Source organism: Palaemon carinicauda, chromosome 5, assembly GCF_036898095.1.
Source record: "Palaemon carinicauda isolate YSFRI2023 chromosome 5, ASM3689809v2, whole genome shotgun sequence".
In the NCBI taxonomy this organism is placed as follows: domain Eukaryota; kingdom Metazoa; phylum Arthropoda; class Malacostraca; order Decapoda; family Palaemonidae; genus Palaemon; species Palaemon carinicauda.
Window position 1 is genome coordinate 168,054,244 of NC_090729.1, and position 25,063 is coordinate 168,079,306.

A 25,063-nucleotide genomic window follows, 5' to 3' on the forward strand; every position below is an offset into this window, starting at 1 on the left:
AAATGAGTCCTTATAATATGCACTATGAACCGAGCACCTGCTCAGATTTGTATTGTATAGGAATCAACTTTTACTCGCTATACCGTTAAGTAACCCAATCTTACTTTGGACTGTATTTATCGGAAGCAAGAAAAGGGGTTAGAGCTGTTACTCTGTGGCCAAACAAGGGTAAATGATATATCAACAGTAGTTGACCGGCATATAATCGATTGTAAACTGTCATGATCGGGTTCGGACCCAAACCACTTAGCAAGAACTGCGTTATGCGAACATCTATTAAGTCATGCCGTTCTCGTAAGAACATGTGACCCCTAGCAGTCCATCTAATATTGCTGTCTGGGAAAGCAAATAGGGAACTGGAGCTACTGACCAATGAGAACTCCCTAAAATTTGCCATAATAAGCATAGGAGGAAAAGTTCTGAAAATTTTTCAACCACAGTTACCTAGGAACATTCCAAAGCTGAGTGTTGTTCTATCATTTGCTCCTCCAGAGCAAATGTCAAATCCAAAGACAGCAGTAAAGGATTGTTGACATAAAACACAATAGTGCTCAACTAATGAAGTTTTCTCCGTCATTGAGAGTTGACTGGCTAGCCCTATTTCCTCCAATGGAAAACAAAAGAACATTATTCATTGAAACTTATAGTGAACAGTCTTAAAGACTTGTGCTTACAAAAAAGAGAATGGCCCTGTTTTCTTTTACTCTATTGTCATCAGCTAACTACTATGCCTGGGGCAGCAAATATTAATGCATGAACACAAGCTCAAGTAAAGGCTACTCATGAAGCTTTCCAAGATTTGAATGCGAGTGAAAAAGGAGACAAAAGAACACGATCTTGAAGCGTGATTGATCTGCTGCCATGCTAGGTGACCACTTTACCACTACTGGAACATACTATATTTTTCTATTTAATTTAGAAGACCAGCATTTCATACAAAACACATCGGAATTTCAGTAGCTTTCTTTAAGATAAGAGTCGAATGCATAATCATAATTATGCATTCATGAAAAAGAGAGGTTACAAACTTGAAGCAATTTGTACTGGATAGTGTACACAAGCATACAATTACTTATTGCAGGAACACAGGTTTCTCGTCAAGAAAACGTCCTTGAGCTCTGAGGTTCAAGTGATGTCTGTTAAAAGGCAGTAAACCGCTTATTCTAAATTCCTAACTACTTTATGCATGTTGGGGGCCTAATCAGACAGTCACTTCAAAGAGTGATCGAAACTTGCTGCTAGTCTGGACCAAGCTGGAATCCTAGGTTGCATCGCAATACTGGATCGCACGACAATAGCTTGCTTCAAGCCAAACTCTTCGGTGAAAGGATAGCTTGCACCTTTGGCACTGTGATCCGGGCTCACTGTGAGGTACTGAGTAATCGCTTGTTCTAAGCAATAATCTCGGAAAGACTTTTGCCTTTGGCACCGATGTCTAGGGTAGATGTGACCGTAAATTGCATGCAAGGTGGAGAGATATCGCTTGATTCAAGCAAACTCGGGTGAAAAAAACTTTCACATTTGGTACCGTAATCCAGGTTCGCTAGAGCTTGAATCATGTCGCAAGGTATTGAGATATTGCTTGCATAAGCAAAACTCTCAGCTTTCACTTATTAGCACCATTGGATGCTATGACAGATGCCAAGATCTCCAAGGAACTCCAAAGAGCAAGGGCACTCTACGTCAGAATGCAACGCTTCTCACCTGCCTGGATAAATTACCAGGCCAAGACAGGCGTTCACGATAACGACTGCATCCGCCGAAAACCCCATAGAGTTGGAAAAGTCACACTTGAATGTGCTGAGCGTATCAAGAGGTAGCTTATAAAGCGCACCTCCTATACTGTCGATTGGTCACAAAGCAACTGCTTCCAATTAGCGAGGCTGAAACATTAAATTAACAGCACTCGCTAGGAGGCTTGTTGTTCGTGTGTGTCCGCTGTGAACGGCTAACTCCCATACGGATCGGCATACACAAATGGAACAGACTCCCTCTAGAAGTTCTTGTATCCTAAGTCTTCAAAGAAGTCCATCTATAAAGCGGCACAAGCATAAACCTTTAACCACCTTTAAGAGCTAAAGGAGTCGTGATATAATTAAGCCTCCAACTCCAGGACAATATTCTCAAAACGCTAGTCCATCAAACGAAAGAAAAAAACCAAGAGCAAGTTTCAATACCCCAGCCAGTTAAAAACGTGGAAGAAGACGTCTGTCTTCAACCATGGCAGAGATTGAAGTGAGAATGGTATGGGGGAGCGGTGCTTCTTCCCACTACCACCGTTCAACAACTGGGCGGTTGTTTACACCTCGTATGCCAGCTTGTGCTGATACCTAATCCTATGGGAAAGAACGTAGGGGTTGTATACAGTGCAGGAAGAAAAATAAAATAGTGCAGTGTTGCTGAGAATAGCTGTCAAAGTTTCTTCCCATGGCTAAAACTTTTCAAAACTATTTTACCACTTTCAATACAGCATGTCAAAAAATCTAATTTGATAACAAAAAAGTATTTAAGGAATGATAATTATTGTTGCAGGCAAAGAAGCATTACCAGTGTCCTTCTAAATCATTTTAACATGCTTACAATTGATAAATCTCAATTTTAGAAATACCCTTAGTTTTAAATGTTTTAAAACTTTTACAAATTCTGCAAATAATAACCCTTAGTTTTAAAAGTTTTAAAACTTTTACAAATTCTGCAAATAATAATTGACAAATTTCATACAACATTTGTATCAGGAATACCTCTATCAATAAATTGTCCCAGATGGAGAAAAACTTGTATCATTATGCCATGTGCCTCAAAACTTGACGTCTTGAAACTTCTATCCATTTCAATGACCTCTTTCCATGTCCATTCTCATGAAAGTTTCTTAAATCACAATGGATATGAATTGCCATTTTTATCATATCAGAAAACCATAAAACCTCCCAGAATTATAACTTTCACTTTCCCAAACCATAAAAAGCCAATTAATTATGAAATGTCAAAACATATGAGAGGCCTATAATTTACTTACAAAATCTTGATAAACTATGGTAAATTTGCTTAATCTTTTATTAAGAAATAACTTGATTCTGTTGCACAATGTTTAACAAATTCTGCTACCAAAACTGATATGAGAATGACAAAATTAATTAGAAAAAACCTTCTAAACCTCAGACATGCTCTGTTGAATACAACAAGAAGTGCTGCTTTGTGTGAACTACTGTCTAAGTAAACAATAGCAATATCCCTCATTTCAGTGTTCAAATAATAGTGAGACCATAATAGATCCCTAGTAGTGAAAAAAATAAATAAAATTACAAGGATTGACCTCTGTTGATAACACAACAGAAAAACTTGAAATATGAATGTGAAATTTAAAATAAATAAGACTACAAACATTGGAACATATCACTTAATCACAAGAATAAAATACCATTTCCTAATCTCAACTGATGCGATATAATTGGGACCATTTACAGTATTCAAGAAAAGGCCTCTAAAATTCCCACAAACTTCATCACTGCAAAAGTCTTTATCCTATATAAATAAGCTCATAAACCCTTAATATAAAAGTACTGAACTAACATGTCTCCTCAGCAAAATAAAAAACACAATGACCAAATGTTCTACTCCCACAGAGTACTATTCAATCTACTCTTCCAGTAAAGAACTGCAAAGCTGAAAGTACCTGAACATAGCCAAGGACTTTGCATTGGAGTGAGCTACTTTTCATTTTCTGAATGCAAAGGGCTATACTACTGTATATTATTAGTTCAGTCAGTATAGAACTTTAAATAGTATTATATCTTTAAAGTTAGATAAGAGATTGTACAGGATGAGCCAGAATAAAAATCACAAATATTACTGACTCAACTGATATGCACATGCTGAATAATTCTGAACAAATGCTTAATTAACACTGATATATTTCCCATAACTAATCAACCTGTCAAAAAGTCTTGGACGACTATATTGTAAACTCTCCAGTCAGCCATTATAATTGCCATAGAAACACTAAAATCAAAAGTCAAGTATCAGTTTACACCATAACCTAGCTTCCTTTATAGTTCGGAACCTAGATATACAGGGTAAATTCATACACTTCTGAAATATATATGGCACTTACTCTTAATTGAAATTACAGGAAGCTGATGGAAAACTAAAGATCTAAGATAGCCCAAAAATCTATACGCATACATTTTTTACAAACTATTGAATATACTTTATTGATGAATAGAATATAAAGCAACATCTATGACTAAGGTCCGAAAACCAGACAACCACAGAAACAGCCTTCTGTAAACAATACTTAGAATGACAAGATCGACGGGCAATAATCTGTAAAGATCGACAATGGATGGAATAAAATGCTACAATAAATAGAATATGCCCCAAAACAGCATATTAGCAATGATTCACTGACATGGAAGCAATTGAACAGAGGAATAGTTATGTTCCCTAAATCTAATTGAGAATACTCCGTTGACTGAAAAGCTTGATTACATGTCCATTCCCAATACAAAGTGGAATGGTTGATACATGATCCAGAGAAGTAGAAAATATGGCTATCTCACGAAGGCACATCCATATTCAATGAGCTTCAATCAGCATTACTCGCATAGTATGCTTCACTGTAATGTCCTGCATAAATTTCATAAGGATATAAAATGACAGAAAAAGGATACAGTATTTGAAATTATCATGTTACAACAGATCAGCTCTACATCTGAAAATATAAATATCTCTTCATTCTTTGGCATTTATAGGACAGAAAATTTATAAAACCTTCTGAAAGTTTATCATGGTACTTTCTTGGAAAAATTTATGTAATACTTCAAATAGGACTGTTGAATACCAAAATAGATACCCTGTAATTATATATTCCTCCAAGCTTAATTTGCTTACAAGTTGAACCTATAAGACATGCATTCAGCAACTTTCATGTTTAAAGGCTTCTTTCTAAACAAGTCTCTTCCCTTTTCAGCAACCTCAAAAAGCACAAAATATATGCTTCAATAATTAACAAATGACTCCTATACCCACGGCTTCTTCGATAAAATGAGGTTTTATGAATCGGGAGAATAACCAATGCCATGTCTAATCACAAAAAATCCTTGCATAATGCAGTACTTACCTTTCGCTGAAACTACCCAAAATTTACAATCTATATCAACTGTACAGACTGAACTGTCCCCTAAAATCAGTGAGGGATCTTCCCCAGTACAACATACCACAGGTTACTCTATAACATCATCAATTGCTTGCTGGAGAGCTTTAAAAGCTTTACTTATTTCTTCCTTGGTCAAATCCTTGTTGGCCGTTACTCTTATTGATGGAGGTGGAGGAAGGGCTTCCTGATCCCGTAGGTAAGCTGCTACAGTTAAAGCTATGCCATACTTCTCAGCCTAGAAGGGAAAAGCAACATGAAAAATTTACTGAACTACTAAAATTAAAACTTTGGGCAAATTTGTCCCTATACCTTCACCAATAATAAGGGAAAATAAGATATATAACTGACCCCAAAGATGTAGCAGAGGTACCTGCTAAGCACTTCGCATGTGTATGAAGTGCTGACAATTATTCCCCAGCATCTCAAGAAATTAGAGCCACAACATCTGTTGTTCCTCCTGTTCTAACACTGAAGCCTTGACTTACCTTTTAGTATGGAGGAGATGCAAAATGCTATCTCTAGCTTGTCTTTGACTGTCTCAGAAGAGGATGGCATCCAATATGAAATTATTTTATATCTCCCAGTGGACACTCAGGAATTTTTATTAGATACCTTAATGGTCTATGAGCTTCTCATACATCTTGTGATTCGTGGCATTCTTCAATGATAATTCCTGGCCAAAAGTCAGGGGAAGACCCAGAACTGCCATCTAATTATAGGCCTAGAGCCTTGACAAGCTAAAACCAGGTGGTGGGTGTCTCTTTTGACCTCAAAAAGACATATGACACCACCTGGAAAGGCAGTATTTTACAGCAGTAGGCCTCCTGGGGTATAGAAGGGCATGTTTTCTTTTATTGAAGAATTTTTATCAAACCAATTACTTAAAGTAGGGTTAGGGTCAGAACTATCTTCATCCTACATGCAAGAAGAAGGTGTCCCCCATGGCAGTGTACTGAGTGTGACATTTGCTGTTGCTATCAATAGTCTCATGAGTCACCTACCTCCTGGCATACAAGGGTCACTTTGTTGATGATTTTGCAATTTATTGTAGTGGATCATCGGACTACTAGCAGGCCAAAAGCTTCAAATTGCTATAAATGCTGCTACTGCATGGGCAAATCCTCTGGGTTTCATGTTCTCTTCCTCAGAACACCAAAGCCATTCATTTTACTTTTACTCGTAAAATAGAAGAGATTCCAACCCCTTTTCTTAAATGATGTATTTTGTCATAAGAGGATTATGTCAAGCTTCTTTCAGTAATTTTCGACAAGAAAATAACCTTTGGTCCCCATATAAATGACCTATCCATCAGGATTAAGAAGTCACTAAACATCTTTAAAGTTATTTCACATTTTGATTGGGGAGGTAATAGAACAACATTGCTTAGAATTTATACATCTTTGTATCTGAGCAAGTTGAAGACAATGCATGTCAAATTTATGAGTCAGCTACTAAGACTTTACTAGAAAAACTAGTTCATAGTATGGGGCACTGCATCTGCAATGGTGCATGCAGAACATCTCCCATTGATAGTCTGTATGTGGATTCTGGCATGCATCCCCTTTCCATCCACAGTGAAGAGTTGAGTTTGAGGTTTATAGCTTAGTCCCTAGCTATAAGAATAATCTGAACAGTAAATATGTTAGGGCTCTTTTAAATCAGGCAACTAACAGATCAAAAGTGCCCAAGCCTTTGGAAGTAGAGATGAAAAATGATGCTGGAGAAGTAGGTTAGTTAATTGCACAGATAGCAGAGGTAGGGTATCCCTAGTCTCCCCCTTGGTGTAATCCACCTGTCAAAGTATGTTTTACGGCAGGTGGGAAGAATACCTTGCCAAATAAGGTAATGAAAAGTGGGGAACATGTTTTTACGGATGGTTCCAGATCGGCTCGAGGAGTTGAAGTGCAGTTGTGGTGGGGGATATTGTTATTACATTGAAACTTCCATCCTCTTGTTCAGTATTTACTGCTGAGCTGTATGCAATAATTCTTGCAGTCCAACATTTTTAAAAATGGTAATCAAAACAGGTTATTCCAAGAGAGTGTTACTCTCAAACAAATTATGCCAGGCCATCATCTGGTACAAGAGGTGCAGGACTGGTTAGTACTTCTGTAGTCTAGGAAAAAATATTACTGTTCTTCCATTAGGTCCCTGCCCACAGGGTGGATGGAAACGAACGAGTAGATAAGGCAGCTCAGGAAGCTTAAGAGCTACTTGACCGATCCCCATTAGTATTCCTTACAAAGACCTTATAAGTAAGATACATTCTCACGGTAAGAGTAAGTGGCAGGCTCAATGGTCTGAGACACTGAGATTACCAAACAATTCTTCTTCACCCAAGGGGTTAACTTCTGCACTGTAATTGTTCAGTGGCCAATTTCCTCTAGGTAAGGGTAGAAGAGACACTTCAGCTATGGTAAGCAGCTCTTCTAGGAGAAAGACACACCAAAATCAAAACATTGTTCTCTAGTCTTGGGTAGTGCCATAGCCTCTGTACTATGGTCTTCCACTGTCTTGGATTAGACTTCTCTTGCTTGAGTGTACATTATGATGTGATCTCTAAAACACAAAATCCTCAAAGAGAAAATGAAAGTGGTTGTAAGAAAGCAGATATAGAAATACAGCAGTCGGATGAAGACAAATAGGAATACTGTACTTAGCAAAGAAGAGAGAAGGATACAAAAACAGACCTAGAACAAGTTGGGATTAATGTAAGACATCGAGTGTACAAAAGAAAGTGTGTAAAGAACTCATTACTTCAAGCCCTAGAGAACTACTTTCACGCCCAATCCTGTAAATGGAAAATCTTGATTTAAAATTACAGTGATGATGATGATGATAAATTAGAGGATTGGTGCTTTCAATGCACCTGAGTAGTGCATTATAGGCATTATTTAAAAGTCTTCAATTATACTTCTATTCCCACTTTCTTCCATCTTGTTGTCCAACGTCTGAAATTTTACTTTAAACCGCCAGGTTACACATGAACACTCGAGTGGCCTCCTAGGCCTTTATTCACGAGATTGATAAATTCAATGTGTCTTGAAAACCCAACCTCATCCTTCAGCAACAGTTCTCCATACACTGAATAAAGATAAATTTGAAAAACACTGCACCAATGAAGGCAATACACAAATATCAAAATAACTTCCTCACCTTTTCAACAATCTTCCGCAAAATTGCTTCATCCTCTTCCCGCACACCTGTAGATTCTTTCAGCCTAAGGTGCTTAACAGGACTTATATCATCACCACTCAGCTCAACCTGTTGATAAAGAAGTTAGCAAATATAAAAATCCATCCATTTTTATAACATAAAAATCCATCCATTTTTATAACAAAACATGATAAATCACATACCTAATTGTTTGACCCTGTGAAATCATTTGGTATATGTATGTGAAATCATTAGGAAAAAGTGCCACCACTAATATAATACAAAGTTTTGACTGGCTGGTTTCAAATTTGTCTTAAAACATTTTTTTTTTATAAGCCAAAAACTGGTCTTGATAAATTTAATTTTAATAAAATTTATTATATCAACACTTAGCTTGTAGTCATCATGCTAATATCACTGAAGTCACTGGCTTCTCAAGCTCTAAAAAAAAATTTCTACCCCACTCTCCCCTCTCCACTTCCCCCACATGATGTTCTGTAGACCTGATTTGGGGGTGCTAAAAGGGGGGGGAGGGATCAACAAATGTTTTATCATGCAGGTGCCCTCTTGGCAAGTTGTCAGCACAGTAGAGATGTTTGCAAAATGTTAATCCACGCAAAAGATTTTGAGTAAACATACTCTGCCTATAAGAACTAGGTGTTAGGTTTATTACTTCAGGTCATCACCATCGGTCAAATGGCTCACCATTCAGTTGAACAAGATACTTCCAGCATTCCCAAGTCTCAATCTGTTGGCAGTGTTCAAGGACGCCTTCTAACTAACCGAAGAATTCAACACACATGCACCTTTCCACGCATTTTCTCATTTCGCCGATTACTCGGCAGTCATTAAATAACATAAAAAATCAGTATGAATCTTATCTCTCCCAAGTAGAGACGGTAATCGGACCATCTGTTTTCTTTCTACCTCCACCAGGAAAGCTCCTTAATCTATGCGGTGAAAAATTGAGCTCGGTCCCTGATAAAAGTTTTCAACTGAGACTTAGGTCTGTACTCTGCGACAATCATCTACACTAATGAAGAGCTTTGAGCGAGCTCAAGTTGCAGGGAAAGTTTCACAAATTTGTAGATCTTTCAAGCGATCCCGCTCAAACCAAAGAAATGTATGGCAGACAGTGCTTTGACCGTACACTACTCTCCTAGCCTTGTGGAAGCAAGTAAGAAAAGGCATACCTTAGCCTGTCACCAGTCATTCTTGAGGAGGGGTCTCCATCACCTTGTTCAGTTCATGATCAGGATCTGGATCTAGAATTGTTGGAAATTCTGTTTAATTAATGTTGTTCCTTTTGTTGTTGCTACAGTATTTGGTTAGCAAATCATATATTCCATTGTTTATTAATTTTCTTTCTGGGTAAACCTGTGTTACCCAGTGATAACTTATGCATTACTATTATTATAAATAATGGTAGTTTACGCTTGAAGGGAAACCCAGCATATTGTATATTTTTGTTTTGATGGTAAATCCTTTGAAGTGTAAACTACAAAACAACCCTTTCGGAACTATCTGCTGGTGGTCTTGTTTTTTCCAGTAATACGAATTCTACAGGTAACATCGCCAGCAGAGAGAAGGGGAGTTGAAAGAAGGTTTTCGTACTGGACGGACGGCTGGATATTACAGGAGTTATTATATCCAGAGTTGGTCGAAGTCATATAATGGAGGAGTAACATATACTCGCTTTTCTCCACCATCCTGCACAAGACAGGACCAGCCATAAGCGTCGTAACATCAGGACACTACAGTATCTTCTCCGAATTTCCGAGGAATTGAATTGATAAGGTACGTTATTACGAAAGATATGCTGACTTCTAAAGTGATTCCCTGTCAATTTGTTTATCGTGGATAAATATTCCCTTGCTCGATTCCCAATTAATAAACCCTGTGGATTTGGTATTTAAACTATTCATAATTTATCACTGCTGTAACTTTGCGTGTTACCATATGAAAGTTTTTTGGATTAGAGGCAGTTTTTACTTAATTAGCCAATGTTATGTTATGATTACTTTACGCCAAAGTTTTCGGATCATTGGGCCTTTCGTGGTTAGGTAGTTGCCACGTTAAATTGGAGGCAGAATATGTAGGCTATATATTTTTCATAGCTCAGAATTCAATTTAATTGTAAAGTTAACTACTGAGTTTAGTGACTTGAGTGAAATAGCAGAGCTTGTGCCTTTACCTCAAAAATCTTTTTTCATTTTACTACAGTTATTGAATTGAGTGATTTAGTAGAACTTGCCTTTACCCTTTGAAAATAGTATTTCGTTTATGTCCTCAGAGTTTCTTGAAAAGCGAGGAGGGTATTAGAAGGAAGACAGCATACCTGTAGTTACTTCTGACACAGGGAAATCCTTCTCTACATCAACAAGCCCACCAGCAACCAGTTCTAAATTTAACTTCAAATGGAAGTTCAACATTTCATTAAAGTGAACCTTTTTTAATGGACTTGTTTTATTCCTTCCATCGTACAATTTTCAAGATGGCGCCCAACGTGGGGCTCGAGTAAGAAATTTGGTTGCTGGTTGGTCTCGTTGAGTATAGGATTGGCGGAGAGAATGACGAAAGTATGATATTTTCATAATAAAATAAATTTTTGAATATACTTACCCGCTGGTTATATAAAAGAGCTGAAGTCCCTGACGCCAGGGCAGAAAATTCAAATCTCGCGCTATCGAAGATACGCCAGGTGTACCAACCGCACCCTAGCGGTAGAACAGGTGGAACTACACACCAACTCCAGTTCTTCCATGCCTCATAGCCATACCATAGGTAGTCTCTAGAGGGGAGGAGGGAGGGTGTTAAATTTATATAACCAGCGGGTAAGTATATTCAAAAATTTATTTTATTATGAAAATATCATTTTTAAATATAAAACTTACCTGCTGGTTATATAAAAGAGCTGATTGACACCCCTTGGTGGCGGGTCAGAGACAGCTACATACAGAAAATTCACTTAAGGGTTACATACAATAAACTTAAGCAGTTCTCACCTGATAAGGAAGCTGACAGCAATGATACTCTGCCTCATTTCGTCCGCTATCCTTAAGAGATCCAGTAATCCACTCGGGCTGAAAATCTCTAGGAGCTGTCAAACGGTACAAACACCTATAACATGACAGGACCTCAACCAATACCCTTGTTCCGGGTGCACTCAAGGAACAAATTGACCACCTAGCCAAATCAAAGATTGCGGAAGACTGACGCCCAATCTCCACAAACAACCATAAAAAACGAGTTCCAAGAGATAGAAAAGGGGTATTAGGAAAAAAGGGAACGTAGTGGTAGATCATTCACCTACTATCGCATTAGCAGCTATAAAAGGACCCAACGTAAAAAGGTCCTCATAGCGAGTCTGAACATTCTTCAAATAATGGGATGCAAAAACAGACTTACTTCTCCAAAATGTTGTATCCATCAGACTTTGCAGAGAACGGTTCTGTTTAAAGGCCACTGAAGTCGCTACCGCTCTGACTTCATGTGTCTTGACTTTGAGGAGCCTCTGATCCGACTCATCACACTGAGCATGAGCTTCTCGAATCAACAATCTAACGAAAAAAGACAAGGCATTCTTGGACATGGGCATCGAGGGTTTCGGAACTGCACACCACAGAGCGTCTGAGTTACCTCTCAGATTCTTAGTTCTGTCCACATAACACCGTAGAGCTCTAACTGGACAGAGAACCCTTTCCAATTCATCGCCAGCCAAATCCGAAAGGTTAGAAATCTCGAAGGATTTGGGCCATGGTCGAGAAGGGTTTTCGTTCTTGGCCAGAAACCCCAGTTGCAAAGAACAAATGGCTTTCCCATTCCGAAAACCAATGTTCTTGCTTAAAGCGTGAACTTCACTAACTCTTTTCGCAGTGGCGAGGGTAACTAGAAAAAGGGTTTTCAAGGTTAAGTCCTTAAATGAAGCCGAGTGTAAAGGCTCAAATCTGTCACTCATGAGAAATTTAAGGACAACATCCAAATTCCAGGCGATGGGAGCCGTTTGAATCATCTTGGTCGTATCAAAAGACCTAAGTAAATCTCGTAGATCCTTATTATCAGAAAGGTCTAGGTTCCTGTGTCGAAAAACCGTCGCCAACATACTCCTGTAACCTTTAATAGTTGATGACGAGAAGTTATGCTTAGTTTTAAGGTCCAAGAAAAAATCTGCTATTTGGGAAAGTGATGTACTGGAAGAGGAAATCGCGTTAGTTCTACACCATTCCCTGAACAACTCCCACTTGGACTGATACACCTTGATGGTTGAAGACCTTCTTGCCCTTGCAATTGCCTTGGCTGCCTTCTTCGAAAATCCTCTAGCTCTAGCGAGTTTTTCGATAGTCTGAAGGCAGTCAGACGTAGAGCTCGGAGGTTTTGATGATTTCAGGCCAAGTGAGGTTGTCTGAGAAGATCGGGTCTCATGGGAAGGCTTCTCGGGACATCCACCATCCATTCCAGTACCTCTGGAAACCAGCTCCTTGACGGCCAGAACGGAGCTATCAGTGTCATTCTGGTCTCCTCGTGTGAAACGAACTTCTGAATCACTTTGTAAAGGATCTTGAACGGAGGAAAGGCATAAACCTCCATGTGTGACCAGTTCATCAGAAAAGCGTCTATGTGAAAAGCTTCGGGATCTGGAACCGGAGAGCAGTAATACTCTAGTCGTTTGGTCTTCGCGGTGGCAAAGAGATCCACGAGAGGTCGACCCCATAACCGCCACAGACTCTTGCAGATGTCCGGGTGCAGAATCCATTCTGTGGAGAGAACCTGACCTTTCCTGCTGAGTCTGTCTGCGCTCACATTGTTGACTCCCTGGATGAACCACGTCAAAAGAGTCACCTTCCTTTCCTCCGCCCAGATGAGGAGCAGTCTTACAATCTCGAACAGAGGCCAAGAGTGGGTCCCGCCTTGTTTCGCAATATAGGCCAGAGCTGTCGTGCTGTCCGAATTGACTTGGACTACCTTGCCCCTGATCTGCTTTTCGAAGCCGATGAGAGCCAGATGAATAGCTAAAAGCTCTTTTTGATTGATGTGGAGAGAGGTTTGCTCCACCGTCCAAGTCCCCGAAAGTTCCTGCTTCTCTAGAGTGGCTCCCCACCCCGAGTTGGAGGCGTCGCAACACAACACGAGGTTTGGGTTCCTCTGAAGTAAAGACAAGCCTTCTTTCAGTCTGGGCTCGTTGTTCCACCATTGAAGATGAGACTTGATGGAAGTCGAGAGGGGAATGCAATCCCTGTCGAGGCTGTCCCCTTTCTTCCAATGGCGGTTGAGATGAAACTGAAGAGGACGCAAGAACAACTTCCCCAGGGTCACGAACTTCTCTAACGACGAGAGAGTCCCCAGAAGGCTCATCCAATCTCTGACGGAGCAAAGATCTCTCTTCAGGAACGTTTGTACTTTTAGGAGGGCTGCTTGGATTCTCACCGACGACGGAAAAGCCCGAAAACTCCGACTGTGAATCTCCATCCCCAAATAAAGAATCTCCTGGGATGGAATGAGTTGTGATTTTTTCGAGCTCACCAGGAGACCCAGTTCTCTGGAGAGATCCAAAGTCATCTTGAGGTCCTTCAAACAACAATCGGCTGAGGAGGCTCTTATCAGCCAATCGTCCAGATACAGAGAGGCCCTGATTCCCCTCGAATGCAGCATGCTTGCCACGTTCAGCATGATCTTGGTGAACAATAGAGGAGCCGTGCAAAGTCCGAAACAAAGAGCCCTGAACTGGAAGACCTTGTTTCCGTCCATGAACCTCAGATAACGTCTGCAGCTGGGATGAATCGGAAGGTGGAAATAGGCATCCTGAAGATCTAAAGAGACCATCCAATCGTCCTTCCTCACAGCTGCCAGAACTGTTTTCTGAGTCTCCATGGTGAACGTCGAGTTTTGGACGTAACCATTGAGCACACTTACGTCCAGAACCGGTCTCCACCCCCCGGAACTCTTGGGTACTAGAAAAAGGCGGTTGTAAAACCCCGGAGACGTAACATCTTGCACTTCCTCTATTGCTCGTTTCTCTAATAAAAGAGACATCTGTAGAAGCATGGCTTGTTTCTTGGGACCCTCTCTGTATTTGGGCGAAAGATCCACTGGATCTGTGACTAAAGGAGGATTGGTCAGGAAGGGGATCTTGTAGCCTTCCTTTAACACCTGGACGGACCAGGGGTCCGCTCCATTCCTCTCCCAAGCCTCCCAAAAGTGAGTCAACCTGGCCCCCACTGTTGTCTGAAGGAGAGGGCAGTCAGACTTTACCTCGGCCGGACTTGCCCCCTCTGCCTCTAGGTTTCCTTCCTTCTGGTTTAAAAGAGCCTCTCCCAGAGGGCTTCCCACGAAAGGACTGAGGACGAAACCCAGAAGAAGATTCCTTAGGTTTTCGAGAGGAGAATGACGGAGGCAAAACTTTCCTAGTCGAATGAGTAACTAAGTCATGTGTGGCCTTCTGAGTGAGAGCAGTAGCCACCTCGCCCACTAATTCCTGAGGAAATAAGGAATTAGACAAAGGTGCGAAAAGAAGGCCTGTCTTCTGATAGGGAGACACTCCTGCGGAGAGGAAGGAGCACATCGTGGCCCTTTTCTTGAGAATTCCAGCTGTAAACAAGGCAGCAAGTTCGTTGGAGCCATCTCTCACACCTTTGTCCAAGCAGGACATCAAATGAACCAAACCACTAGTGTCCGTTTCCGTCATATCAGAGACCCTCTTACTCAAAGCCCCCAAAGCCCAGTCCAAAAAATTAAAAACTTCGAAGGCCCTGAAAAGACCTTTAAGCAAATGGTCGAACTCTGGAATGGACCACCAAATCTTCGTCTTCCTTAGGGCAAGGCGACGAGAAGCATCTACCAAACTTGAAAAATCCCCTTGTGCAGAAGAAGGAAAACTCAAGCCCAACACTTCACCAGTCTCATACCACACACTAGATTTAGAGGCTAACCTAGCGGGAGGAAAGGCAAAGGCCGTCTTGCCAAAAGCTTTCTTGGAGTCCAACCAAGAACCCATTAACTTCAAGGCCCGCTTAGAAGATCGAGAAAGAACCATCTTGGTGTAAACTGGAACCTTAGTAGCTTTACCTAAGATGAATTCAGAAGGCGGAGAACGAGGGGCCACAGGGGTAAAAGAATCCGGGAAAATTCCAGTCAAAATAAGCATAAACTTGCGAAGGTCCACAGCATGCTGATAATGCTTCTCCTCCTCATTCTCAGAGACTTCCTCAATAGGATTATCCTCATCCGACTTTTCCTCTGGTTCGTCTTCTGGCAGTGCAGCAACAGCTGCAGCCTGAACCGAAGGAACAACGTCTGGATGGGACTGCCTGTCAAGGCCAACATCTGAGTCAATTTGGTGGGGAGAAGTAGAAGTAGATTGATGCGAAACACGGACATGTAGACGATCATCCTCAACCAACAACTGCTTAGACCGCTTAGAATTCAACTGTTGTTGAACAGAAGAACGCTTGAAATCAGAAGGTAACTGTTGAAGATCGCCGCGAGGTCGCGTAAAGTCCGAGGACTGTTGCTGCGAGCGATCAAAGTAGTCAGGATGTCGCCGCTGTAAACCAATGTTTTGACGCGCCGCGTCCAAAAGTTGTTGCCGCGGGCGATCCACTACTTCAAATTGTTGCCGCGTCTCGTCCACTTGTCGACGCCGATGCTCTTCCCCGCGACCAGAAAACGCAAACTGGTCAACCAAAACTCTCTGACGCGACTCATCAAAATCAACCTGGCGTTGAACACTGTGAATGGGAGACCGCCTAAGTGATAACTCGTCAAGGCCATATACCATCGAACGTTTGTGCGATAACTGGTCTGACATCGAACGCCCAGACACAACGCCAACACCTAGTTGATAAGAATCCATCAACGACGAGAGTTGTTCCTTCATAGACAAAAGCGCAGTCCATTTCGGATCAACAGAACTCCTAGAAGGAAGATTCGCACTAATGTCACCACGCATTTCAGGGGAAGAAAGCCAATCCGATGGAAGAGGAGGTGCATGAATAGTTACAAGGTCCGAATCGGAAGGAATCATATCCGCACGAACACGGTGATCCGAACGTTTGGCCGGAGTGCAAGCGCTGGGAGAACGGAAACGTTCCGGTGAACCCCACGAACTACATCCTGGCCGCACAGGCGATTCCCGACGCTGTGAAACAACATGGGAGCGTTTAAGCGGTCTCGACGCTCGCCGCCAGATCTCACTCCCCGACCCTTCATCGGAAGACGGGGATAACGTATGAACCTCCCCTTTCCTACGATGAGGGTGAACGACCTGAGCTACGGCAACAGGAACGTTCGAGGGGACGTCTGCACGATTGATGATGCTTCTCGTTCCCTTAAGCCGTTCGACATTACTTCTCCCATGGGTTCGAGAGCTCGAAAGAGGTCTAAGGCTAGGTGAACGCAAGATCGTGCCGACGCACCCTCCGCAACACTAAACACATTATCAACACTTGTCACAACACCGAGAGAGTCACGATTCTTCGGTACCACATCAGACACTCGAGTCGACGCACCTTCCGCAACACTAACCACATTATCAACACTTGTCACAACACCGAGAGAGTCACGATTCTTCGGTACCACATCAGACACTGAAACACTTTCCACAGTTCCGATAGGATCACGGTTTTTCAATACCTTTAACTCTGAAAAGATAGTATTTCTATCGGCTGCTAAGGACTCAACTTTCTCACCAAGAGACAAAATAGCAGTAAACATGTCCTTCATAGTAGGTTCCTGATCTACCACCACAGGGGAAGGAACAGGATTAGGAACAGGTAAATTAGGTAAGGTTCTATCCACAGATCGGGAAGAACTACGCCTAACTCTATCTCTCTCTAATCTCCTAACATAACGATCGTAAGTAACAAAATCATCATTAGTTAAGGAAAGACACTCATTACACCTATCATCTAATGAACAAAATTTACCCCTACATTTTACACAAATAGAATGAGGATCAATAGATCCATTAGGAAGTCGTGTACGACAACCCTCACTAACACACCTACGCTGAGCAGGGGAGGAGTCGGCCATTTAAAAGTTAACGTGAGAGACCGACAAGCAAAAAGTAAGGGAAAAAACAATAAAGAAAATCTCAAACAAAAAGATTTCAAGATAAGAACCAAGGAAAATTAATCAACGATAGCTTAAACTCAAAAAAGAACGTTGTACATCACCAAACAACTTCCCAAGAGAGTAAAAACACGAGAGCGAACTTCTGTATGTCAGTCAGCTATGACGGCAGAGAGAAGAACTGGAGTTGGTGTGTAGTTCCACCTGTTCTACCGCTAGGGTGCGGTTGGTACACCTGGCGTATCTTCGATAGCGCGAGATTTGAATTTTCTGCCCTGGCGTCAGGGACTTCAGCTCTTTTATATAACCAGCGGGTAAGTTTTATATTTAAAAACGAGAATTTTCTAATTTATAAGTGTTAAAATTTTGTTTATAATTGAAGGTGTCCTTGAATTTTACCTAGTTTATATTTTGGTTTTGGTATTGTCATGAAACTGCCCATTCTAGGACATTCTTATGTTAGAGATTTGGAGCTTAGGGTTAATAGCTCAACAATTGTGATTGAACAGACATCTTTTGATGTTCAGTTTCTTGGTTTTCCTGGTGCCACATTTAATTATTTTTTGAATAATCTAGCTCTCCTAGAAGATGTTTTCACGTATAACCCCGATTATTTGTTGGTAATTTTAGGAGGTAATGATTTGAAGTCTCGTGTAGATTTGTCAGTGGTAAAGAATAATTGCAAAGAATTTTACAAGATTCTGAGATCAAGATCTTGTATAATTGCATCTCAAATTGAAATCCGATTTTATGAACGGAGAAATCGGTTTGATAGCCCATGCGTGGAAGAATTCAAGTTAATGAGGCATTATCTCAATAAATTTATTGATAAGTTGAGTTTCAAGAATTATTTGTTCAGAGTAGAGGGGCCAGGTAGATTAGATAATAGAAGGTTATACAGGGACGCCGCACATTTAAACTCTGTTGGGTTAGATTTGCTCTATAGATTGATTTGTGATTGTCTGAAATATTGTTTTAATAGCAATCAGCAAAGATGTCGGAATTATCGCTTTTGATAAATTCTCGGAAATACATCCGCAGTCAAGTGACTAAGAATGTCAATCGAATTGAAGATTGTAAATTGGGTTCAGAAGTTGAACGGCGATCACTTATCTCTAAATTTCATGGATTTGCTGAAGAGCTCATGGTTTATAATTCTGAAATAGCTAAGTTATTATGGGCAGAAGAGGAAAATGAATCAAAAATGATATTTTGATTATAAAATAAATTTTTGAATATACTTACCCGGTGAATATATAATAGCTGACGTCTCCGACGGCTCGACAGATTCCAAAAACTCGCGAGCGATCGCCGTGAAGGTTGCGGGTGTGACCACCAGCGCCGACTATCGGCCAGATACCGCATATACTTGTAAACATCTCCAGTGCTTCTCAGTCCCCTAGGTCTCTATCGGGGAGGAAGGGAGGGCCTTTAATTTATATATTCACCGGGTAAGTATATTCAAAAATTTATTTTATAATCAAAATATCATTTTTAAATATTAAACTTAGCCGGTGAATATATAATAGCTGATTCACACCCATGGTGGTGGGTAGAGACCAGTATTAATACAATAAAGGCATATATGCTCAAGAGTTTTTGACAATTATTCAAAAAACAGACTTAAGTATAGGTACCTGGTAAGGAAGCAGACTCTGATTATTACTCTGCCTCATTAGTCCGCTATCCTCATGAAGCCCAGCGATCCTCTTAGGATGCCGAAAAACTCCCAGGATCTGCTATAACCAGGGTAAACACCCCTATAACAGGACCTCATCAATACCCTTAATCTGGGCGCTCTCAAGAAACAATATTTTGACCACCCGCCAAATCAAAAAGATTGCGAAAGACTTCTTAAGTCTTCCGTACAACCCAAAATAAGATTAAAAATTTCAAGAGTAGATTAAAAGGATATTGGGATTAAGGGAATGTAGTGGTAGAGCCTTCACCCACTACTGCACTCGCTGCTACGAATGGTCCCAGTGTGTAGCAGTCCTCATAAAGAGTCTGGACATCTTTCAAGTAATATAAAGCGAAAACCGACTTGCCTCTCCAAAAGGTCGCGTCCATAATACTTTTAATGGGTCTATTTTGCTTAAACGCTACAGAAGTTGCTATCGCTCTAACTTCATGAGCCTTGACTTTAAGTAAATTATGATCCTTCTCACTTAATTGAGTGTGCCTCCCGAATCAAAAGTCTAATAAAATAAGACCACGCATTCTTAGACATAGGCAAAGAGGGCTTTTTAACGGAGCACCATAAAGCCTCTGAACAACCTCGTCGCGGTTTAGTTCTGGATAAACAAAAATTAAGAGCTCTAACGGGACACAGCACTCTTTCAACTTCATTCCCCACAATCTCAGAAAGACTGGGGATTTCAAATGATTTAGGCCAAGGACAAGACGGAAGTTCATTCTTGGCCAAAAAAACCAAGTTGAAGAGCGCATACTGCTTTATTAGCGGAGAAACCGATGTTCTTGCTAAAAGCATGTATCTCACTAACCCTTTTAGCCGAAGCCAAGCTCACCAAAAAAAAGTGTCTTGAGGGTAAGATCCTTCAGGGAGGCTGAATTTAATGGTTCAAACCTGTCTGACATAAGGAACTGTAGGACCACGTCCAAGTTCCATGCAGGAGTCGAAATATGACGCTCCTTGGAAGTCTCGAAAGACTTAAGCAGGTCTTGGAGATCTTTGTTATTAGAAAGATCCAAACCCTTATGCCTGAAAACAGAAGCTAACATGCTTCTGTAGCCTTTAATGGTGGATGCAGAGAGGGAGCGACCGTTTCTCAGATAAGGCAGAAAATTCACAATCTGCGCTACAGAGGCACTTGGAAGAGAAAATAGAGGAGGACTTGCACCAGTCTCTAAATACCTCCCATTTCGACTGATAGATCCTGATGGTAGAGGATCTTCTAGCCCTCGCGATCGCTCTAGCTGCCTCCTTCGAAAACCCTCAAGCTCAAGAGTCTTTCGATAGTCTGAAGGCAGTTAGACAAAGCGTGGGGAGGCTTTGATAAAATCTCTTTACGTGAGGCTGTCGCAAGAGATCCATCCGTAACGGCAGACTTCTTGGAACGTCTACCAGCCATAGAAGTACCTCTGTGAACCACTCTCTCGCGGGCCAGAGTGGAGCAACCAATGTTAACCTGGTCCCTTTGTGAGAGGTGAACTTCTGCAGCACCTTGTTTAGGATCTTGAAAGGTGGAAAGGCATAAACGTCCAGGTGAGACCAGTCCAGCAGGAAAGCGTCTATGTGGGCTGCCTCTGGATCTGGAACTGGAAAGCAGTAAGTCGAGAGCCTCTTTGTCAGAGAGGTCACAAAAAGATCTATGGTGGGTTGACCCCATGTCATCCATAGCTTCTCGCACACAGTCTTATGCCACGTCCACTCCATGGAGATGACTTGTCCTCTTCTGCCAAGGCAGTCTGCCAAGACATTCATTTTTCCTTGCACAAATCTCGCCAAAGGAGAGATGTTACTTGCCTTAAATGGAGTTCCTTCTGATCCGTGGATCAAAGACCCGAGCATTCCAGACTGTCCAGTGGAGCTCCCTAACCCAAATCCGATGCATCTGAATACAACACATGGTTTGGGTTCTTGATCGCAAGAGAAAGACCTTCTCGAAGTCTGATGTTGCTGTCCCACCAAGTCAGACATGTCTAGACTGAGTTGGAGATTGAGAAAGAGATACTCTCTAAGCCCTTCTCCTTGTTCCAATGGTTTAGGTGAAATTGGAGAGGGCATAGGTTGAGTCTCCCCAGAGAGATAAACTACTCCAGCGATGAAAGAGTTCCCACGAGGCTAGTTCAAACTTACAGAGCAACTGTTTTTCTCTTGCAAGTGAAGGACTTTTAACAGAGCTTGTTCCATTCTTGTGGGAGACGAAAAGGCCCGAAAAATCAGAAACTGTATCTCCATTCCCAAATAAAGAATAGTCTGGGATGGGGTACTGTAAGTTACGACTTTTCTACGTTCACTATGAGACCTAGCTCCTTGGTTAGGTCTAATGTCCATTAGAGGCTCTCCAGACAGCGATATAATGACGACGCCCTTATTAGCCAGTCGTCAAAATAAAGGGAGGCTCTGAATCCTCAAAAAATGTAGAAAGCTTGCTACATTTTGCAAGGGCCTTGTAAAAACAAGAGGAGCAGGAATGAGGCCGAAGTACAGTGCTCGACATTGGTGTATTACTTTCCCGTCCACAAACCTCAGATGTTGTTGAAAGTTTGGATGAATCGGGATGTGGAAGTATGCATCCTGAAGGTCGAGAGAGACCATCCAGTCGCCTTCCCTTACTGCTGCCAAGACAGATTTGGTAGTCTTCATCGTGAAGTTTGTCTTGACAATGAACAAATTGAGCGCACTTACATCTTAAGTACTCCTGCAGTGAACGTGGCTGCGAGATCATTGGAGCCATCCCTGATAGCATTGTTCCTGCAGTGAACGTGGCTGTCAGATCATTGGAGCCATCCCTGATAGCCTTGTTCATGCATGACATAATTGTACAGCAATACATTGACAGCTGGAGAGACCTTCTTACTTAAGGCTCCCAGGGACCAATCCAACAAATAAAAACTTCAAACGCTCGAAAAACTCCTAACAGGAGATGGTCTAGCTCTGAAGCCGACCATAAAATCTTGGAGCGTCTCATGGCCAGGCGACGGGGAGAGTCTATGAGGCTTGAGAAGTCTCCCTGGGCAGAGGCAGGAACTCCCAAGCCGAGAACTTCTCCCGTGTCATACCAGACGCTCGCTCTAGAAGCCAGTTTAAAAGGAGGGAAAGCAAAGGCTGTCTCCCCCAAACTCCTCCTGGTGATCAACCAGTCGCCTAGCAAACATAAAGCTCTCTTAGAAGAGCGAGAGAGCACTAGCTTAGAAAACGACGGCTTCGAAGTAGCTAGGCCTAGCGTAAACTCTGACGAAGGCCAACGAGGAGCAGCAGTTACAAAATGGTCCGGAAAAAGATCCTTAAAAATCAACATGATTTTTTTAAAGTCCATAGAGGGCTTAGCAGCTTTAGGCTCCTCTCCGTCTGACAAAGTCCCCAAAGGAATATCAGTAGGAGGAGGATCAGCAACTTCCTCATCGGAAGGAACCTCGTCCGACAATTGTCGAGTCTCATGAAAAGGAGAGACCTGCCGCGGCGGCAACACTTGACAGGCAATGTCAACAAGCAAAGGAGCAGCAGTAGCAGTAGAGGAAGCAACGTCACGCCGCTGCTGAAAGGACTGAAATCCTTGTGACTGACCAACAACAACAACTGAAGTTGATTGACGCTCGACGTCACGTCGGAACTGCCTTGACTGCATAGACTGAGCAGGCAAAACAACCTTCGACTGCGGTGATTGATGCTCAACGTCAAGTCGAGGCAACTGAGCCGGTCGGCGAACGTCCGGTCGGGGCTGCGGCGGCAGCGGCTGAACGTCAACACGAGACTGCGGCAGCGGCTGAACGTCAACACGAGACTGCGGCAGCGCCTGAAAGTCAACACGAGACTGCAGCGAGGGAGGATCCATGTCACATGACTGACGTGAAAAACTACTGATATCACGTTTCAAAGTACAAGAAACGTCAGCACTAACGTCAAACGGACGAGTAAATGCTCGTTTGGGCGGCTGGCGGCCAGAGTCTCGTTTAGCGTAACGGCGACTCGAAAGCGAAGGTTCATCGTGAACCTGCTCAACGTCATACTTCTCTATAAGGGAGGCAAGCTTAGTCTGCATGTCCTGCCGGACAACCCATTTAGGATCAACGGGAGTCGGAACGGGCCGAGACGACGGTAACGTCTGTGTTGGCAAAACATTGCCTTTACCGCGACCCTCAGACCCCGTGTTACGCTTGCGTTTAATAGGCGAACAGTCTTCCGACGACTGCAAAGGGTCAGAGCTGTCCCAATGGCCACAGCCAGGACGCTGAACCTGTCCTGAAGGGACTGACTTTCGCTTCAAGGGTCTAGAAACCTTGCGCCAAGGTTTCTTTTGCGAAAAGTCTTCGGATGACGAGGAGAACACAGTCTCACCCGTCTTATGGTAAGGGCGATCTTGACGAGAAACGTCCGATACCAAAGAGGGAACGTCTGTACGTTGGTTAAAGCCTCTCGTCCCCTTAAGTCCTACGACATTACTTCTCCCTGGTGCAGGGGAGCCTGAAAGAGGTCTCGGACTAGGGGAGCGACAAGCACGAACAAACGAACCCTCCGCAACACAGAACATGTTTTTTGCACTTCACTGATATCGTATTTTTCAATAATTTCACATTAGGCATGAATAAAACTGATTTCTACCTGAAGCACGCAATTCTCCCTTACATCAAAAAGTTATAATTGCGAAATGAGTCGTATAATGTAAGCACATTAGTACAAAATGAAACACACATGCAAAAATCAATAAACATATACATATATATCGAATAAAACGGAAATATATAAAGTTAAAAAGGATCAGTGACTGGGGAGGAGACTAAACACTAGTTCACTAAAGACTACGTTTTCAATCTCTCATCGTACAGTGCCTTGGGACGAGAATAAAAACTAAAAAAGTTTTATCCTCTCTCCCCATACAGAGACTTGGGACGAGAGTAAAAAACTGAATCGAGAACGTTACTCGCTCCCAAACTCCTTGTACAGAGACTTGGGACGAGAATAAAGATCGGATCGTTCTCTCTTTCTCTCTCTCTCTCCGTCTCTCTCTCTCTCTCTTGTCACAAACAAGAGAATTGCCCACTCACCCTTCGTCAATAAACAGGTTATTTGACCAAAGGAAAAAACTGAAAGGACTAAGAAATTGAAAATTAACAAGTTCCTTTAAATTAGTATCTAAAACACTTCAGTTTGAAAGAAGAATGAACAAAACGTCAAATTTGATTTACTCTTTCTGCAAAGTGAAACCGTGATTCTCTCTTTCTCTATCGTAACGATAGAGCGCAAACTGCATAGCATAAATAAACCAAACGTTAGTTCATCTTTGAAAAAAAAAACAGCACGAAGACTATTCAAAGAATATATTTCTTAAAATATTTTCTAAAAAATATTCTTTTCATAACTCTTACAGAGCAATTGATTTAAACTTAACAAAAATAAAAGTTGAATGGGCTCAACGTTGTTTAACTTCGTTTTCCAAGTTAGGACCGCCTACATAGGAATAGGTAAAGGCCGCATATAAACAAAACATAAAATTTATCTTGATGTTTAGTATAAATGGAAAGCTAATCGAAGAGGCCTAATAAAGGCGGGTGAGATATAAAATATATAGAGGAAAATCTATAAATATCAACAATAATTTATAACGTGATAAAATAATTACTAAAAACCTTAAACACACTTCCGTACACTGAGGGAAGGGTCGGCCATCTTTACTCTATAGAAAAACCAGTGATTGAAAAAAAAAAAAAAAAGCAAGGGCAAAACACTTTACCCCTCCTTTCAAAAGCATTTCTTTTGAAGATAGTATTGAATAATCCAACACGGCGAAAGCAATAAAACCAAAACCAAGTACTTCACCAATTCGGTAGAAAACTCGAGGTCATAAAGCGAGTGGAACCAACTTGTCGACAAGACCAACAGAGAAGAACTGGAGATGTTTACTTGTATATGCGGTATCTGGCCGATAGTCGGCGCTGGTGGTCACACCCGCAACCTTCATGGCGATCGCTCGAGAGTTTTTGGAATCTGTCGAGCCGTCGGAG

The 25,063-nt window shown here is 41.7% G+C and overlaps 1 protein-coding gene across 1 annotated transcript in view; it reads right to left on the reverse strand.

The window, feature by feature from the left end:
* Positions 1 to 3,036: 3,036 nt before the first annotated feature.
* Spt-I (serine palmitoyltransferase subunit I) overlaps positions 3,037 to 25,063 on the reverse strand; it is a 115,406-nt gene continuing 93,379 nt past the window's right edge. Inside the window, exons 10-11 of the mRNA XM_068374303.1 lie at positions 8,312 to 8,419; positions 3,037 to 5,390 (exon numbers count right to left, since the gene is read on the reverse strand). Of these exons, the coding sequence (XP_068230404.1) occupies positions 5,223 to 5,390; positions 8,312 to 8,419 (276 nt within the window). The 3' untranslated portion in view covers positions 3,037 to 5,222. The remainder of the gene's footprint in view (positions 5,391 to 8,311; positions 8,420 to 25,063) is intronic.